The sequence below is a fragment of the Grus americana genome, chromosome 16, assembly GCF_028858705.1.
Source record: "Grus americana isolate bGruAme1 chromosome 16, bGruAme1.mat, whole genome shotgun sequence".
NCBI lineage: Eukaryota > Metazoa > Chordata > Aves > Gruiformes > Gruidae > Grus > Grus americana.
The window spans coordinates 7,130,501-7,149,811 of NC_072867.1; the positions used below are offsets into that span (position 1 = coordinate 7,130,501).

General features: G+C 43.4%; 1 protein-coding gene across 3 annotated transcripts; it reads right to left on the reverse strand.

Moving 5' to 3' along the window:
- Nucleotides 1-1,694: 1,694 nt before the first annotated feature.
- Nucleotides 1,695-14,312, reverse strand: LOC129213652 (solute carrier family 2, facilitated glucose transporter member 11-like). 3 transcript variants are annotated; one of them, XR_008579487.1, is made up of 13 exons: nucleotides 14,258-14,312; nucleotides 11,611-11,709; nucleotides 10,887-11,047; nucleotides 9,230-9,354; nucleotides 8,379-8,508; nucleotides 8,030-8,178; nucleotides 6,182-6,369; nucleotides 5,769-5,879; nucleotides 5,185-5,286; nucleotides 4,979-5,054; nucleotides 3,881-4,008; nucleotides 3,539-3,678; nucleotides 3,139-3,224 (listed from the first exon to the last, which is right to left on the reverse strand). XR_008579487.1 is itself a non-coding variant. In XM_054844131.1 (12 exons), the coding sequence occupies exons 1-12, from the start codon at nucleotides 14,276-14,278 to the stop codon at nucleotides 3,024-3,026; spliced, it is 1,491 nt and encodes a 496-aa protein (XP_054700106.1). In that variant the 5' UTR covers nucleotides 14,279-14,312; the 3' UTR covers nucleotides 1,695-3,023. The 3 variants fall into 3 exon arrangements, 2 of the variants coding, with proteins under 2 accessions (XP_054700106.1, XP_054700107.1); XM_054844131.1 differs by lacking the exon at nucleotides 3,539-3,678 and having other exon boundaries at nucleotides 1,695-3,224; XM_054844132.1 differs by lacking the exons at nucleotides 3,539-3,678; nucleotides 5,769-5,879 and having other exon boundaries at nucleotides 1,695-3,224.
- Between the last annotated feature and the right edge of the window lie 4,999 nt (nucleotides 14,313-19,311).

Below are 19,311 nucleotides of genomic sequence, written 5' to 3' on the forward strand. Positions count from 1 at the left end.
ACTGTGGATAATTTTGGCAAGCTGTGCATTCATGCCAGGTCACTAGGGAAGAGAAGCTCCAGCAGCAGCTGACAGACAGTAAGAGCTGCAGGAGATGAGTAAAGGACAATAAAAAAGGCACTGATGGAAGCCAAAGTCCAGGGACTGGCACAAACTAGAGTGGACTGGCTCGGACTCCCCAGGTCATAGGGTAGATAACAGTTAGCACATTTAAAGGAAAAGTCCCTGACCGCTACTTTGAGCCTCAATACAGCAAAGCTTTCTGAAGCCTGACTTGGCCAAGCCTGACTAAGCCTGTGCATTCAACTCTTGAATTGTGGGATCAGTTGACACTTTAAGACTAATGGTCATTGCCTGAAAGTTCAAGTCTGTGTCCCTGTAATATATGGTAGATGCTAAGAAAGTTGAATGTCAGCTTTACATCCTGACTGTAAAATAAATTACATCTTTAATTTATCCATAATTCTCAAAGGGCTTCTTTATCTAGCAGTCTCCAAGATTGTTCTGTTAAAAGGCTTTTACAAGTTATTCAAATAGCATAGGGGGAAATTCCTTCTGGTGAGTGGCTGCACTTGGTGGTTCCCCAGGCTAGGATGCTGCGTGTCTTCGGTGTCTGGAAGAATCCCAACCCCATCTGGATCAGAAGTGAGAGGTGGCTTGTGCAGAGAGGCATTGTTTGAGGACAGCAGCAGTAACTATTTTTCTCTGGTGTTGATGGTTATTAATCAATCCAACAGTGCACAGTGATTTCATTTGTAAACAATAATATGAACTATGAGTCTCTGAGGATTACTTTTCAAGATGTCTTTTTGCCTAACACGTCACATGATAAGAAAATCGACCTGAACCGGTGTCACTTTTTTTTTTCAGTTGAAGGTGTTTTAATTCAGTAACAATTAACCAACTTGTTAAATGCTTCAATTAAAATGTAACCTATTAGACCAATTAAAATGTAACCACTGTTTGTCTTTGCTTATTCAGTCTAAAGATACCTGATTTCAGGCCAAAATCAGAAAAAATGCTGGAAGTTAGAATTAGTGTTTTCTGACACATGTACTCACAGGACTGCCTCTGAAACTCAGGAAGTCAAGTAAATGTGTATCATTTCTGAACAGGCGGGTTTCATGCTGTTAGGCGCAGACGGCCTCCATCCTTCCGGGGCTCTGGGGAAAGGCACAACAATGCTGACTCATGGGAGTAACCACGAAGGTGGCCAAGCTGAGGACCTCTGGACATTGGAGGACTTCTCCCGGTTTTAACCAACTCTTCTCTGACCTGTATGTCCCAGCAGTGTGTGCCAGGCCCCTCCCTCTGCTCAGGCAGTATCTTCAGTCCATCCCCTGCTCCCTAGCCTGCACCTTCTCTACTGCCTTGTTTTTGCTTCACTTCTGTCTCCTGTCCTTTCTCTGATCCTCACCAAAGGAATAACTGAATATTTTGATACCATCTTTATGGTATCAGCACTGCTTGCTTTGCCTGTGTCTTCTACTCTTTCCATCTGCCCCTCACTGCTCTCTCCAAACTACAGGAATTAAAAGTATCTCTGCAGTTCCCAGATGCATGGAGTCCTGCTCTTGGTTGTCTCGTCTCAAAATACTGTGTATTTCAAATTCTCAGCGTTGTCCAAGACCAGAGACACCTGGTCTTGCCCATGTCTGTATACATATGACTTCTAAAATAGCAGCAACCACAAATGAGCAAAAATTTAGTTTTATTTTTCCTATGTTATAAACCTTAGGTAGTAAAAGGTAATTCTTGCACAGACTCCTCTTCTGAGAGATAGATCTGCTGCTCCACTCATGCCCAGCATGACAGTAATACACTCCAAAAATGTTTACAGTCTTGTCATTCAAAAATGCTGTATTTTTAAAAAAAAAGTAGTTAAAAAACATACTGAAAGAAACTTCAACTACTTATTTTGAAAATTTATCTTCTTTGCTGCAACCATCAGCAGTGCTGTGACGTTCATACAAACAAAGGGAAAGAAAAGAGATGGCTTAATTATGATTTTGAGAAGAAACTAGAGGAAACTTCACCAGTCAACCCAATACCTGTGTGAAGGCAATATTAAATGAGGAATGTTGCCCTGTTTTGTTCCAGGTTAGCTAAAAAGAATCAGTATCACATCTGGGTCTTTTCCAGTATGCTCTATGGAGACAAGAAGAACATGCTGCAGAGAATGTTCTGCTGTGATTTAACTCTCCACATCCAAAATAATCTGCTGCCATAAGAGCTCCTCACCACAGTCTAACCTGAGCAGAGCACAGGTGTAAAACCCTACAAGATGCACCAGCAGTGTCCATGAGAGCAGCACAAACTGGGCTAGAGAATTACTTGTGCTTTACAACATAGGACTGGAAGACAACAAACAAGCCATGAAGAAAACCAGTCCAGAATAAATAGTCTGCAAAACAACGCCCAAAAGTCAGTTGTATAATAAGCCACTTTTAGCAAGCACTAGAAGCTTTCTTCCTAATCCATCTGTCACATGTTTTTATAGCTGAAAATAATTAACTGCTCACTATTGCTCAACAAGTAGGGGTCTATTTGAAATCACTTAATAACAGAAACAACGGGAGCACCAAGACAAGGTACTGAGAATTTCATCTGGTGTCTGAAAACAGAACTTAATCGTATTAATTTCTGTGTTAGAGAGCCTAGATTCAGGGGTAAGGAAAGAAAGGCTTCTGAGATGGAAGCTGTTGTTTGGATGGAGGAGAAATATAGAAATTCAGAAGAAATTTGCTAAAGCATTGCACGTTGTTGTTTGATGATAAGAGAATAAGGCATTCTGCCACTCTTTAATATGGATTCTAAAATATGTATGTGTTACTTAGCACTAAAAACTGAAAACAGATCATTAAACTTCTGTTGGGATTTATCAGTTCAAGTATATCTTTTCGAGGTGAACCTAAGAACCTAAGAATAATATATTGTCCCTAACTCTACTTCTCTCTTGGTGTCCCTGCAAGAGAACATATCCACTGCTGAATTTGCCCGGGATACCATCCTCCTTTCTTCCGCTACAACATGGTGGATTTGATCTCTTCAGGGCCTTTATAAAAAACCCCATGGGTCTGAGCTTTGAAGTTCCTTCTCTTGAACTCCTCCGAGATTTCCAGGAAGGACTTTCCCTTTGTCTCAGGCAGGAAAAATCCAACATAGAGTGCAGTGCAGATGCAGACCACAAGGAATGGGACATAGCAGAAATGTGCTAGACTTTTCTAAGGAGGAGGAAAAAAACAAGACAGTGTTGGCGATATTCTGTACAATAACAAATAGGCCACTAATCCCTGTTCCTGCATGGACTAACTTCACCCAGGGAGTATTTCTGTGCACCCTGGTGAGGGCCTCACATGCCTGGATGCAACAGCTCCCCAGCATAGTTTGGGAGATTTGACATAGCAAGAAGAGTATCTCAAAATGTCTTTTTCTGTCTGTCTTTCTATATATAATTGTATAGAATGGGGACCCACAGTCGGAAATAAGACAGGATTGGATATTGTGGAGTTCTGCTCCCTTTTGCTTCAGGAATCACCTTAGGGAATGGTGCCAGGGTCTGGTCAAGGGGATTTACATCACATCTCTATTCCCAGCTGTTCTCAGCTGGGGACAGAGGAGGAATACTGGTCATCCATGCCCCAAATCAATCTGCTTCCAGCCTCACATCAGAAATCACTGTAGGGAACATGGAGGAAATTTGTTTTAGAGGAGTTCTGATTTTCCCCATAAAGATACTTTTCATGGCAGTGCTATCTTGCTTTGTGTCTGCAGCTTGCAATATTCCAGGTCCTGTCTCTTTTCCTGGTCACTATCAGAGCCTCTTTTTTGTACAAGACACTAAAGAGCTGCAGGTGATTTCTTCACCTTGGGAACCCACCACAATGAATGGAAAGGCTGTTCCGACCAGAAACAGGTTGAACCAGAGGAGAGAGCCACAGATCATATAAGCAGCTGGCCGGGACATTTGATCAAAAACCTCTGTGGGCAGAACTCCTGTTACACCAGCTGGAAAAAGAAATGGCAAGAAAGTTAGTAATACTGTTGACATTATATTAAAAATGAGAGGACATATACTAAGAAGCAAATCCAATATGAAGTATATGAGAACAGTAAATTATTATTCAGTAAATTATTGTCACTAGTCAACAATGCCAGAACAAGTGGTAATAGCGATTAACTGCAGTGGGGAATTTTTAAGTTAAACATTAAGGACTGGCTATTTATTCAAACTCTCTCATGTTAGAATGAACTGCCAGGAAAGGTTTTGTAATCCACATCATTCTCACCAGGACCCATCTATGAGAATGGCTTATAATTAATTCAACCCTAAGACACCATAGGGACTGGGACAAGAAATTACTGCCAACTCATGTGGCATGTGACACTGGCAGCTTGGTTCTTTTCTTACCTGCCTTCCTTCAAACTCATGTAAGCAAACAGAGTTGCACATCTACTTACACACCATGCAAACATCTGCACACATGCAGCCCGTGTACTGCCCCCACAACCACAGAAACTGATGGATTCTGCCAAGAAAATGCATGTTAGTAGGCTAACAAATGCATGTGGAAATTGTGCTTCCAGGTATCTGCAAGTAAGTAATGAGATGATGCAGCCATCAATCTCTAGGGTTAAAGTGAGGCATTAGAAATGCTGGTCTACAGCCCTAATGGACTGGGCAGCAAATCAAAACCTTGTTGTCCATTTAAGACAAGAATCACCTCCAAGTGCCATCACAAGTTGGCTGTAAGGAGAAAGAACACAAAGATTGGCACAGACTGTTGCTGCACAGCACTGACTTACCAGGGGCATGCAAGCCCCTGTGAAACAGCTGAAAACTGCTGGCAGAAATTGCCTCGTTCTTTTGAGTGTGCTGTGACTAAAGAAGGTCTGAGAGTTTCCATAAGCTGATTGCACACATCTCCAAGCCCCTGTAGTACCCAAAAGTTTCAGTGAAAACACTGAGGGAACTGACCTGGTCCGATTCCAAAGCTCAGGATATAGGCGAAAATGCAGGCCATGCTGAGATAAGGCATCCAGCTAATCTGAGTCTACAGCCACAGAGACCAACGGAAAACCAGTGAGGGCACTTACACTTATTTGCCACTACTAAACACCCCAGTCATATAAAAGGCAAAGCCCAACTCCATTCCACTTAAATAATGAAGTAAAATTTGTTACCTGCTGGCTCAGAGCGACCATGAAGACAATGGCCCATCCTGCCATGAAGATATATCCCCCTAGGAGCAGTGGCCTCCGACCGGCGTAGTCTATAATCATGTTCTGCACAACATAACACAGTGAAACAAAGCAAGATATTTAACTTATGTTTATATTTCCCGCCTGCTCCCTCTTCCCATTTCAATACTCCATGCCTAGTTTGCTCTACAACTGCTTTAAGGATGTTGTCCACTTCTTAGCAAGAAAAAGAAAAGTAAAAGGAAAGAGTCTGCTGGCAGGAGTCAGGCAAGAAGGGTGTTCTGGGGAGATGAGAATGTCCCAGCTGCTGCCTAAACTCTGCCACTATCCGTACTGACACGAAGCAGGAGAGTTAAACTTTTTAGAGATTTCAGACTAATGACGATGCAGTGTCTGACAACATACTTTTGCATTAACCTGTCTGGACCTGAGTGCTGAGAGACTGCCTGGCTGCTGTGCAGAAAGGGCTTCCTTGGCATGAAAAGCAACATAAATCCAAAATTTGTAATTAACAGCCTCCTCACTGTCAAAGAGTCTGCATGTCAGCAGAGTGCATTAAGTCTCACACAAGTGACAGACGTGATCAGTTCACAGCTCCCCGTGCCGATTACAACATAGGGGATTTTGTCTTGAGGAATTCCAGCCTCTTGGAACACATAAGCTGCATAAAAATACATCTGGGGAGAGAAGAGAGGAGAAAGCAGTAAGGGAAAAGGTCTGAAAATACATCCCATTGTTTTTCCCGAAGGACCACACAGGGAATGCCTAATGTGCTGTCATATGACAGTGTCCTTCTGAATCTTGCCATAATGCACAGGTGTACTTTGGGAACCAAGCATCTGAGGTTTGATGATCTGCACAGGCAGAGCAGACAACTATTCGTTCTTCTCCTGCAGCAGGAATGTTAAACCCAAGAGCCTGCACCCATGTCTCGTGATACAGCGCTGCCACTGATTGCTGTGGCTGCCAGGCCGCTTACCGAATCATTCCCGCAGAGCTGCATGGCACTGCTCAGCACAACGATACTCATCAGCTGCCACCTCAAAGCTGGATTTTGGAAGAGCTCCCATGGATTCTTCGCTCTCTGACCTTTAACGGCAGCCTGTTCAGCCAGCATCTCTTCCAGCTCTGCACTCAGGTCACTGTTGCCTCTGAGCTTCTGCAGTGCTGCAAGGACAAGGGAACCTCTTATCCCCGAACTTTACCTTTGGTTTGCCTGCTCTGCAGGGTGAAGGATCGAGCAGCAAGCGATGGCTGCAGAAAGCGGTAGGACAGAGTTCGTGATCATGGTGTTACCTTCACAGAGATGGCCAGTTGTGGTGCAGCCACTTGAAGGATTTGGGGGAAGGGTAGTGCAAATCCCTCAGCATTGTTTGACAAGAGAATACTTCCAACCAGTGCCATTTCAGCAGTGTCCTGGTTTTGGCTGAGATAGAGTTAATTTTCTTTCTAGTAGTTGGTATAGTGCTGTGTTTTGGATTTAGGATGAGAATAATGTTGATAACACATTGATGTTTTTAGTCATTGCTAGGTAATTGTAGTCTTTACACTAAGTCAAGGACTTTTCAGCTTCCCAGGCCCTGCCAGGTGCAGAAGAAGCTGGGAGAGCACAGCCAGGGCAGCTGACCTGCACTGGCCAAAGGGATATTCCCTGCCATAGAACATCATGCTCCAGATAGAACTGGGGAAGCGAGCTGGGACGGGGGATTGCTGCTCGGAAACAGACTGGGCATTGGGGTTTTTTTCTGCAGGTGATGACCAATTGCATTTGTGCATCACATCATCATCATCATCATCATCATCATCTTCCTTTGTTATCCTATTAAATTTTATCTCAACGCACAAGTTTTTTTCCATTCTCTTTCCCAACTCACTGAGGGAGAGGGGAGCGAGAGCGGCTGCATGGTGCTCAGTTACCAGCTGGGGTTAAACCACAAGTAGCCATGCTTCTGACTCAGATCTCAAGCGACTTCTCTGGGAAAGGCAGGCAATTAAGATGTTCTTGGTACACAGAACGTGTTTCCTGGAAACTAATTCCAGTCGCTCTGTATACGGGGATTTGTACGCTACAAATCTAAGCAAATCTCTTAATATGAATTGGCTTCAGATTTGGTCATGAGATCTTCAGCCAGCATTTATTTCACTTCATAGTTACAAAACATATTTGCCATTGTGAACACAAGTCCCACCTTTTGACCCTACCATTGTAGCAAAAAAGTCTTTTGTGGGAAGATGTCTTTCAATTACCTTAACAGAGCAAAAATATTTATGTTCATAGAACTTTCTTTAGTTTGGAAGGAGGAAGTGATCATATTTGGAACTTTGTATGACACTTCCTACATGTAAAATTTGTGGCATCATTCTCAAAAGTTTGAGGCTCAAGTCTGTGCACAAAAACGGGATGCAAAAAAGCGTACATTCATCTGTGTTCAGAATTACTGTGGTTGTTCATACAAATGCATACCCAGCCACCACCTGGGCACTGCACTGATTAAGGGTGCAGCAGCTAATGGAATTACAAACATCGATGGCACCACGTATTTTGTACAGACCAAATCTGGTCCTCTGGTTTAGAAAAACATTATCCACGGGACTAGTGACATAGCCATGGTATTGGGCTTAAAGCTTTTATGTTCATCTAAGGAGGCTGGAAATGTCACCAAACAGAATACTTGTGTTGGAAAGAAGTCTACATTTCAATCTGCTTTGGACTGAACACACTGGACTGTATGTTTTGTTATGCTTTAATCAACCTTTTCACTGTTTATCTACCCAGTCAGTAGATCTCACATGCTCGGTGAGAGGCTGACAGTCACCCTAAACTCACCGGAGATGCAGGATTCTTTATCTCCACGGTCAATCAAGAGGTATCTGGGACTTTCAGGGAACCAAGGCAGAGCCGTAAGCTGGATCAGGGCAGGCACCACATTGCTAGCTAAGAGGAATGGCCAGCTCTCCTCCCCTCCTAGTAGCTCCCTAGAGAAAAAAACAAACAAAGAAACAAACAAATATAATTTGTACAGTACATTTTACAACCTGGCAAGAGCCCAGCATCTTCTGCTGCATGTGGGCACTGGAAAAGAAAGGAGAGGGGTAGTAAAGAAAAGAAAAAAAAAAAAAGAAAAAAAAGAAGAAAGATTTAATAAGTATAAACTGGGCTTCTTGCTCTACATTACCTGAGTCCAACAACCTGCCCCAGCACCAACCCCAGGGCTGTAAATGATGCAGAGGTCAAGGCCACAGCTCCTCTGAGCTTCTTTGGGGCACTTTCCGCCAGATACATGGGCTGAATGTTCATGCTTACACCTGGGCAAGGCAGACAAATGCTGACCTCAGCTTGCAGACAGAGGAGACGAGGACAAATGCAGTCAGCCACCTCTTGAGGTTGCCAGCTGGACTCTTCTGTTGCAGACCATGTCATGACTGATCTTACCAGTGCTTATTATTTACCCAAACCTTCAGTTTCACTCTTATTCATTGTATAAGCTACTAAACATAAATTTCCATACTCATAAGTAGTAGTGGATAATGAAACTGAAACCTGCCAGTCCTATGGTCTTTTCAGCACCAAATCCAAGGTTATAAGTGATGCTTCCCTCTAGCCCCCCATTTTAAGGGGGAAGATCATATTTTAAGTCACTTGTATCAATCATTATTTCTTTGGATGAACTTCTATAAAAGCTTTAATGTCGGTGCCCACGCTGGCAAGCGACTGATAACATTCTTACAAGCAGATAGGGATTGATTTTCAGCTCAGTTTCTCCCTGGGCTCTCCTCCCTGTGTGCAGAGTGCACACAGATACTCACGTGTGTATTAGACAAAAAAACCCACCTGTGTATGCTTTAAAAAAAAAGTCCTTAGAAGCAAAATATAAGATCTGTATATAAACTTCCTCATTCATGTACATGTGTGTGGTCAGACTAAACGATTAATTGCTTTAATGTCTTGGATCATTCCTATTTAAATATCTTCTATTTCTAACTGATACTTGTTACCATGTTTGTTGTGTTTCTCATGTTGCCGTACCTGCATTCATGCCAGTAAAAAATCTGCTGAGCATAATCATTTCAAAGGATTTTGCCATTCGGCTGAATCCCGACAAGATTGCCGCTATGATCACAAAGACGTTGTTCAGCAGCAGGGACATCTTCCTTCAGAGAGAAAAGACACGGTTGTGAGCACATGTGTGTCAGGTTTAGTTATCAGATAAAACACTTCACATGGCAGATCCAACCTGCCATGCCTGGAAGCTCAAGGTGGGCTGCTCAGCTCCACCACAGAACATCCTGGTTACTCAGAGCCTTACACGAGGTGTCCGTGTGCAGATGCCAGATCAGCAGTTTTGGTATATTGTTATGAAAACAGGAATCAGCATTGACAGGTAATCTGCAGGACTGATACAATTAGGGTCATCTCCAACTACCAGCATGACCACAGGGTGTCCCTGCAGTGCTGGCTTTACACACTGAAGGCACCATGAGGTTCTCACGCAGATGCCTGGCTCTTGCACTCACACACAGTTTCCCATTTGAGTGGAGAGGAGTATTCCTTCAGTGAATCATGTGTGTTTTGGGCTGAAAATGCTAATGTCGAAACAGGCATTTTTCATGTAATAGTATGATCCTCATGAAACTTTTGTCAGAAAGTTTTCATGTGTTCCAGGAGGAATTTCTGCCCAAAACCAGGAAAAAAAAAGAGAGTTCTATTGACCCATAATAGCCAGTAATGATCTCTAGTCCCAACTCACTGCCCTACCTACTCTTCAGAAGTCAGTCTTTTTTCCTCTTATTCAAGATGGGATATGATTTTAGTCCAAAGCAGTACAAGGCGAAATCTCAAAACTTTTGATTGGATAAGGAAGCCATATCCTTTCCAGATGTTCACATGCCATGGGAGACAATTCTCCAGCCCCACCCCAAACCATAATGGTGCCTGCTTCATCATATAAGAGGAACAAACCAAAGCGATAGCACATAGAGGAATATTTTGGGGTCAAGAGAGAGGGAAGCAAAATCTAACTTCCTATTAATTTATGTTAGTAACACTGTTTTTTTTCTGAAGAGAACTGAGGACAGAGCTGTGCATGAAAGATAGGTGAGGAGAGACAGATATTTTTCAGAGGCTCAAGCACAGGGAAATAAAGCAACTGTGAAGATTTAACAAATATCTCCTGAAATGATTCAGTCAGAAAGGTGGATACACAGCCTGTGAGACATGAGGACCTGGGATGCAACTGCTCTTTGCAGGCACCTTCTGTTTTTCCAGTGTCATTCCTACAAATTCCCACAGTTCATTTGGAAGAAAAATCCTTGGTCTGTTCCTTCATGATTTCCTATTTAAAAGGATGGCAGAAAACTGGGCACAGAAATGATGGTGATTATGTAGGTGGTTACTGTGATACGGAGTTGAGCCGAAATCCTTGTAGCACTTCAGCTGGGTCAGAATATGATGAGAAGGTAATGTGGGGAAAAGAACTGTTCCCCGTTGGGTTTTGAGACATGAAATACTGCCATATCAGGTAGTTTCTCCCTGCCAGCTCAGAATGTTAATGGCAGACTGATCTGTGATAGAAAACATGTTTTCATGATTTTTAACTACGGTAGGTGGTGTCCTGTAGGGCTCATAATTCCTCTAGGACTAATGGAAGCTGCAAAGCTTAAATTAAAATCCAGCATCCTCTTACCTTCCCAACACGATGGCCATGGGACCAGCAACAACAGCCCCAGTAAGTCCTCCCAGAGGGTACGCAGAGACAGTGAAAGACCACAGCAGCAGTATCACGTTGCTCTCAAGGGGAACACCAGTGCGCTCCAGCCAGGTTTTGTTCATGAACGTCTGGATATACTGAGAGGGAGGGACAGTGCTGCATAACCATGACATAGAGATGAAGGACACTGAGAAATGTAAAGGCTTCCTTATTAATATATCTGTTTATTCTGTGTTTGTGCCTCCAAACCTTTGGTTGAAAATGGCCTCTGGTTCTTAGATGTCAGGGTTCAGAGTGTAAAACCATAGCTGTTGAAAAGTTGTACTTGGTTGGGATCTGTATGTAGCTATCTTGGATAATTTAAAACTGTATTTCATGGGTCCAACTTTGGAATTAAGGGAAATAGTCAATTTCAAAGGATGCGGGTTGGAAAATTTTAGAATTAGATTTGCTAAAGCAGTTGAAACAAAGCTTTTGAATAAATTCTTGTGACACTAGGTCCTGCTCAAGGGTGGCTCTTGACAGCAAAGTCTTGTACCTCAGATGGGCATTATAGAGAGGGAACATCACATCCTTCCCTTCTCACCCTCAGTATTAGCAGACCGCATATTTTCAGCGGCAGGCTGCTGTTTATAGCCAGACTGAGGGCACTAAGGAAGTGTCCGTCTCAGGAGGAGGCTCTCAGACTAGCGGTACTTACTGAAGTTGGAGCATTGATGATGGAGATGTTGTAACCATACTGGAAAGTGCCTCCAATCCCAGCGGCACATATTGTCAGGATCAGGATCTTGCTCTGAAGCTGAAGAAGACGGATAGAAAATGGATGGCTTCATTGCACAGAATAAAACAGCTCAACAGACATTTGGTCCACTCACACTTTGAATGGTGTGAAGTGAAGATTAGAATAGACTATGAATGTTGTCATACAATGGGAGATGCCAAAGACAGAAATAAAATCCCCAGATTTTTAAACTATCTCCCTCTACTGCAGAACAGTATTAATAATTCATTGACATTCACAAAACATTTGGGACTGCTTTGGGGCAAAGGCCTGCAAGTGTCTTTGGTTTAATATTTAACATGTAGGCTTACAAAAAGTCAGCGCAAAACCAGTAAATACTGGTAGAGACTGGTGTTATAGCTTCAATTAATTAAATTAATTACAAAACCTGTAGTCACATGATGAATTATTCAAGAAGAATCGCCATAGTTTAATGACTTCTGCCTCATTTCTAGCTAAGCTCTATTGGACAGAGTTTCTCTGGTATGGGAGATTTTCTCATGGCCATTTCTATCCAGTGCATTTCTGATTGACTGGCATGCTATTTCTTCTACTTTTTCATGGTAATGATACATATTTTAGTGTAAAATAGAGTGCCTTTCCTATGCTGCTTCAATGCCTCTGTGCTGAACTTTCTCATTACACAGTTGTTCCTACATGTTCTTGTGTTTAGCACTCTATAATTGCGTATTCAGCCAGAGTATTTTCTGCATCTTCAGTGTTATAATATAAGTGAAATATGTGGCAGACAATGGGTCCTATGCCATGCTCTGGTCTCCTTGAGCTCATTTCTCCAGCAGTATGGTTCGTTGCTTATATTGCCGTCTAACACCGCTGCTATGCCTTTGGCAGCACGGCAGGTGAATGGGGCTGCTTCATGCAGCATCATGGGATCAAGGTGCTGGTATAAAAGTGAGGTCTCTTGACTTTCTGACAGGTGTATAACAAGCTATCCTGGCTGACACAGCGTGGCAACTGAGAGCTCACTCGCAGGCTTGTGAGCAAAAAGCCATGCATCTTTTTTCCCTTTGCAGTAGGATGCACTGAATGTTATCGTATAAATGGGTGACCCTCATCAGAACAACACTGGGGCTAACTGTGGAGAGCCAGGGACACTGTGTAGAAACTTTCTAAACACTTTTACTGATCTTTTCTCCTCTGTCTTTAAGACTCGGGTCACTCTTGCCACTACTGCCTGGACACTTCCTGTGTGACTCTGCCTTCAAATTGACCTACAGCTTCTGTAGAGGAGCACACCCGAGTGTGAGCAGCATCATGTCTCCATGTTCACCTCACCATCAGTGAACATCCCTTCCTCGTTGCAGCCACACCACCCCGTTGGTTGGTCTCTCTCTGTGTCACCCTGCCACCCTTGTCAGTTCACACCTAATTTGTGCCTGTGCCTTTGGTTTCCCCATCTGTATGTGAGATCCTGTGACTGGCAAGCTGTGCCCTGATGGTGTCCTTGGACTGGGAGCACTGTCCCATGTCTCAAGACCACTCTGAGCTTGCTGGGGGGCCATGGCCTTTAGCCTGACACCTCCTGCACAATGCGCTGGGTGGCCCAGGGCCAGGGTGGCGTTTGCCAGCCCCTCCCAGTGGGACAGCTCTGCGGGTGACATGAAGAGCCCATGCTCAGGCTTGGCTGTTAGCCAGATAGTGCAGGGCACCTCAGGCTAGATTGTGTTTTGCTACATGAATATGACCCCACTGACCCTGAGAAGAACTTAAGAGAACCCAAAGCTGGGGAGCTCTTTCTGCTCTACCTGCTCATTTTCTTCTTACAGAGACATCTACCAAAGAAAAGTTTTGCCTAGTCTCGCAATAGCATTAAAATCACAAATTCAAATAATCTTAGATTTTTCCTTTCCTCAAAGCCTTTTCTTGCAAATAACTTCCATACCAGCCTGAGACAGGACGTTCTCCCAGGACAGAAATGAAGCCAGACTGTTCCAACCCTGCAGCAAGAAGAGGCCAAGCTCTCTTCTGTCCCAGTTAGAAGCAGGTACATTTTGCTTGCACTTTCCTTGACTTGACCACTTCCCTGTCTTGTTATTGAGACCTGAGCTAAGGATTGTGCACCTGATATCTCTGCTCTTCCCAGTTATTCTAGTTTTCCAAAGTGAGAGAGATTTCCTCTCCCTACAACAGCACATTTCTTTTTTAATCACAGTGCCTCGGAATGCAACACTCCTCCTGCTCATTACAGAGTACACCCCCCATCAGGTCCTGTATCACAGAGCTCTTTTGTGGCCATGAGCTAAAGGAAAATGGTTTGCTTCTCCCTTCAGGAGCCACCAAACAGTTCTGTGCTCAGAGGTGAGCTATACTTACAGGGTGACCTTTCCAAACCTTCCTTAACACCCGGCTTCTGCACTATTGTCCCAGCCACAGTAGTGGTGTGCATCTGCCAGGAGAGCCATTAGTCCGTCAGCTTTATCTCAAGGACTGTGATGAGTAGGACAGATAATTCTACAAGAACCTGATAGTACTTACACAGTATTATGAAAATTCAAATTAAAAAAAAAGATCTGTCAACAATAAGAGTAAAATATATGTTTTTTACCAGTCTCTGCAGCTTGTTCATCCTCTTTGGTAGGTTTTCCTCTGTCTGCCAAAGCCTCTGGTACTCTCAGCAGTGCTCTAAAGGATTATTTAAATCTCCAGCATAGGAATGTGTATTTAGTCACCCATTACATTAGGATAAGACACTTGACTTGGCAGGTGTTTTGCCAGCTGATTTACATTCTCGAAACACGGCTGCATGTTCATTAGCAAGATGGTTCCATTAATTGTGTTGAAAGTACATGACAGTTTGGGGAAATGATTCTGCAAGATCCAGAGCTGTCTAAATCCTCTTGAAGGCCAGTACGGTTTACGGCATAAATTCCCTCTCAAAGCATCTGGCACAGTTGCCCAGTAGCGCTTGTCTGATTAAGTGTGATCAAAGCAGAAGTAAACTACAGCCTTTTTTCTGGCTGTATCTGTCCTGGAACCCAATCTAGGATGTGAAAGACAAAGCAGACTATTTCCTTTGGTCCCGTCAGCGACAGGAATGAATGAACCCCAAACCTTTCAAATCCCTCGTTATGACAAGCCTTTTCGCTGTACTCCTGTCTATGTTCTAGTGACATACAGGCAAACCAGCTGTTGCTGACAAGGGACTGTACGCTGATGCACAGGAGGCTGCAGTCCTGTTCCCTCTCCACAGCCTGGCATAGAGCAAACGGCAACACTTGCAGCACTTGATTTTGTCACTGAACAATCATCTCTGGCTTTCATTTCACAGGAGGCAGAGGGTTTTGCTTTTACATATGCTGTGTGACTTTTTTTGCTTGTAAAGTGCATAATACATAATATGTATTACATTATTTATTATATTCCATATTCCATAAAATGTAATATATCTACGTAATATGTAGCACTGCAGATAAACCTAGTGCTGAGGTGGGCATGGGAGAGTAGGCTGCTGGGGGAAGAATGAGTATTTGCTCAAAATGTTCTCAGCTCACATTGACTTGTCACACCCTCTTGCACAGCATTATCCTGCTGTTCTTTAAGCCTTGTTCTCCCTACAGCCTCAGAGGGCAGAGAGAAGAGCCCTTCTGTGGTCAACGGGGGCTGACTGTACCAAGGACTAGAACTGGGTTTGTGCTTGGGAGATACTGATCACGGAATCAACTTAGCTTCACAGAGGCACGGTGGAGAAGCCTTCGTACAATGGATTTATGTCACACCCTGGAAGTACCAAATTGAAACTCAGTTCTAATATCTTGATTAAAAATTAAATAACTCTATGCAGTAGAAGCCCCTCCTCTACCCCCGAAAGGCTTCAGCTAAATTCTAATGAGTTGAAAATGTTTCATCCCACTGTAATAGTGGCTTCTTCAGTGACCTTTCATCCTTGTCTCTTGGATTATCTTTTACTAGCGTGTGAGTTTTATACTCTTCCCTTGTTAACTACCAATCATTTAAGCAGGACAGAGTAGCTGGCAGGCCTTGTGTAGTGGCTTTGGCTCATGTGGTAGTTGGTTATTGTTCCAGAAATGGTTCCCTTTTCCATGTAAGCTACAGAAGACAGCAAGGCAGCAGTAACAGCAATGACAGGCTTGCTTCTCTCTGTAAAATAGAACTCCAGTTCTCCCCAGCAGTGAGAAATGGTGTATCCTCATGAGTCCTAGAGATAGGGCATAGTGGAGATGGAGGCATGGTGCATTGCCAGCAATAACAGCAAAGCTGCTCTTTCACAAAATATCTGGCCTGTATGAGTGATCATAGTATTTTAACATCCTTTCATCCTGCAGAGTGCAATTTGTGAGGGGCCTGATAGATTTCAAAGTATTCAAAGTAAGGGAAACTTTTAAAAAAATGTCTCTTTGTCTCTACTCAGGTTTTACTACAGCTGAATGGAAACATAAACCTGTTCCACATCGCAGAAGTATTCTCTTACAAATGTGTAAGTAGGGATGTGGTGCTGCATCAGCTGCAGCCACTAAGTGGCAGGAGAAGTACAAAATTTCCTGTATCAAGCTCTGAATTCAACACACCAGCAGTTTGCTGCGTGTGGCATGGCTCAGAGGACTACTTCTAACAGCGTCCCAAATGATAACTTCTTCACTGGGGAAACAGATGGAACTGTACAAGTTAACAGCCTGATGTATAGTTTAGGCAACAGGTATCAAGAACAGTAATACGTTCAAAAAGGAAAGCTCTAGTTTCTTCCTGCTTTTATTCTGAATGAGACCAGTTTTGGGGGTAGATCTCTTCCAGGAAGAAAAACACATATTCTGTATTAGGGAAGAGCTTTCTCCTTTTTTTTCCTAGCATCTTAGAAGCAGGGACCACCTAGTGAAGCCCCGTGGGTAGGCGGTGAGATGCCGTGGATCGTGGCACAGGCTGTTCACAAGCCCCCTGCTCCAGAAGGGGCATAAATTGACTGTTGCTGTGGCTAGATCTGTGTGTGCAGCTGGCTACCTGGAAGTGGGAGTTCCTGGAGGTTGTCCTCTGTCTTTTCTAGTAACAGCTGCCTTGATGAGGAGCGGATGGATAGATTTTTTTTCTCCTACATAGCATTTATATGACTTGCTCTTTGGTGCTGGCAGGTGTTCGCATTGGTTGTGTTTCTAACTGGCTGCCTCCTGCACCTTAAAAAAACGCCCAGCATTCCCAATGTTCAGTCCTCACAATTTCAGAGTCACAGTTGGTGTAGATGAGAAATCTCCAGTCTTGGGGTCTGTCACCAGGGTATAACCACTGCACTGCAGTTACTCAAACTCCTGGCTTTGGAATCCTTCACATAAACCCAGCAGGTTTCCAGTACCACCCCAGGGATCTACCACCCTCCTCCCTCAAATACTTTTTTACTGAACTCAAACCTGTCATAACCAAGGTGAAATATGATGCCATGAGCATGGGAGAGCATTTATTTGGAAAATGTGATGGCAGTCTCTGCCTGTAATCATCTGACTGCAGGAATAAGTAGTAATCCTGCCATTAGGAAAGACCATCAACACATGCTCTTTGATCTGCCACGCACTGAGAGATTCCTATGTTTTAGAGTGTTTTTACCCCAGAATCATCTGGACCAACTGCAATTACACTGCAAGAGTAGAAAAGGGGCCCCATTTCCATCCGTGAGGCTTGGATCTGCAGGATGAATTCTCCCTACAAACGCTACACTGTAAATCACAGAAGAGATTTGGAGTTGCTCCCTGGCTGGTTGTTGGCTATCTCTCAAGCTCTAGCCTGGATATTTCTGTAAACCTTTCTCTCTTTCCTCTTTCACAGTGAAACATGAAATTCCTCTGCCTGCTTGTCCTGACTCTTGCAGCACTCACTCAGAATACAGAAGACAAGTAACATCATCTACAAACAAGTAGCTTTCTCAAGAAACATCCAGCAGGTCTGCTGTTTTTATGGTGAAAGCAATGTTTATGGAACTTAGCTGTTAGAACGGATTTTCTTTGTAGGAAATGAGTGCCCTGCTGTGACACCATTATTCTCAGTTCCAGCAGTTCACTAATGTTCCTTAGAAAAAAACCACAATTTATGTAAGTTCAAGACACTGTATAAGAACTTCAGGAAATGGGCTTAATTGGAGAGGTTTCTCAGGGCAGGGACCCAATGCTGACAGAGCTTCTGCCACCACACAGAGTCACTGGGATGCTTTCCAGACCAGAGGAGATACATGGGAGCTGAGTCCTCTGAGGACACGAGGGCTGATACAGCCACGGGAACTGGCTGCTTTCCCTTGCCAGCTAGGATTTTTGTATGTCAGAAGAATGGCGCTATGTGCTGTGCACTGGATCAGCAGTCTGCATTTTCATCCCCCTGATAAGCAATACAGCTTCTGTGGGAAAACTGAGAAAGCCCAAAATACTAAAAATAATTGAAATACCCTTTTCTCAGTTCATTGGGAGCTGTAGGTCATGCTGTGGCTGAACTATTCCCTTTCCTTCCTTCTTTGTATCAGACACTGATGCAGGCAGGCAGTTGAGACTGGGTGACCTGAAGGCCAGAGAACAAATTGCTCGGCTGAACAAAATCTCTGTTCCTGCGTGCAAGAGAAGAGCGTTTAGACTCCGCCGAATGGCAGTAAATGTCACTGAATGTTGCCATCAGAGGAGAGGAAATCTGTGCAGCAGTGTCGGAGTGTCAGCCTCATCCTGGTTTCTTATTTAACACTCATTTCAGACAGAGCTTTTTATTAGAGTTGTCCCCTTGCTTACTGAGGAGCACTTGGACTAGGACACACAGTCCTGCCTCTGGTGAAAACCAAATTACAATTACCATTTCTGATTCCTTGTAGGGGTCTTCAAGAGCTGACAGCATGCTCAGTTGTGTGTGCTGCTATTGTGAGCTGAACATAGACCTCTTTTTATAAGAAACAAGCATTGTTTTTCAGTTTTCTTGTTGATTTGGCCACAGTGCTTATGAAATGGATGTTACAAAATAAAGGCCCTTGAAGGATATTCCCCACTGACAGCTGTGGGAAGTGACCTATGGTGTAGAGGACAGATCACAAGGCAGAAGAATTTAACAAGAATGATTCAGCACTGGAAAAAAATAACTGTGCAAAGAGACAGACGTTTTCTTGTTTGATGTCTTCAACTCATGATCAGAAGCTGTTTTGGAAGAGATGCTTTATTTGGATATGTGATCAGGCTCTGCTCAAGGAGATTTAGGTGAGAACTTCTTTCTCATGATATGCCAGATGCAAAGCTTATTTTTGAACTAAAAAACATAGGAAATAAAAATAACATAAACTTTGATTTACAGCAAACCCTGTGCAAACCACATGTCCTTGGAGGGCTGAGCTCTAAGTGCTATCTTTAGTTTCTTTTAACAAACAAACAAACAAACAGACCCATCCAATTCTGTATGATTCACTTCATTCTGACTTCAGCCATCACACTGTAGAATTAACTGATTTGGGACAGGAAATCCTTCAATGAAGGAGAAAGAATTTATATATGGCTATTAAACCTTGCAAAGTAAACATTTCAAGTGCCTCAGGCAGTTATGATTACACAGCTTATCTATGCACAGTGGGTTCATGGAGCCTTGTTTCCAAAACCGGAGCAGAAGCTCTTAGCGACTACTCTGTGGTGGATCTGGAGC

Bases quoted from the DNA above. Each gene is read 5' to 3' on its own strand.
- LOC129213652 (XM_054844131.1), bottom strand. From the start codon at position 14,278: ATGAACAAGCTGCAGAGACTG. The intron at 11,710-14,257 runs GTAAAAAACATA...CGTCTTCTTCAG, and splicing joins TGAACAAGCTGCAGAGACTG to CTTCAGAGCAAGATCCTGAT. The intron at 6,370-8,029 runs GTGAGTTTAGGG...TTGTCCTTGCAG, and splicing joins TAAAGAATCCTGCATCTCCG to CACTGCAGAAGCTCAGAGGC.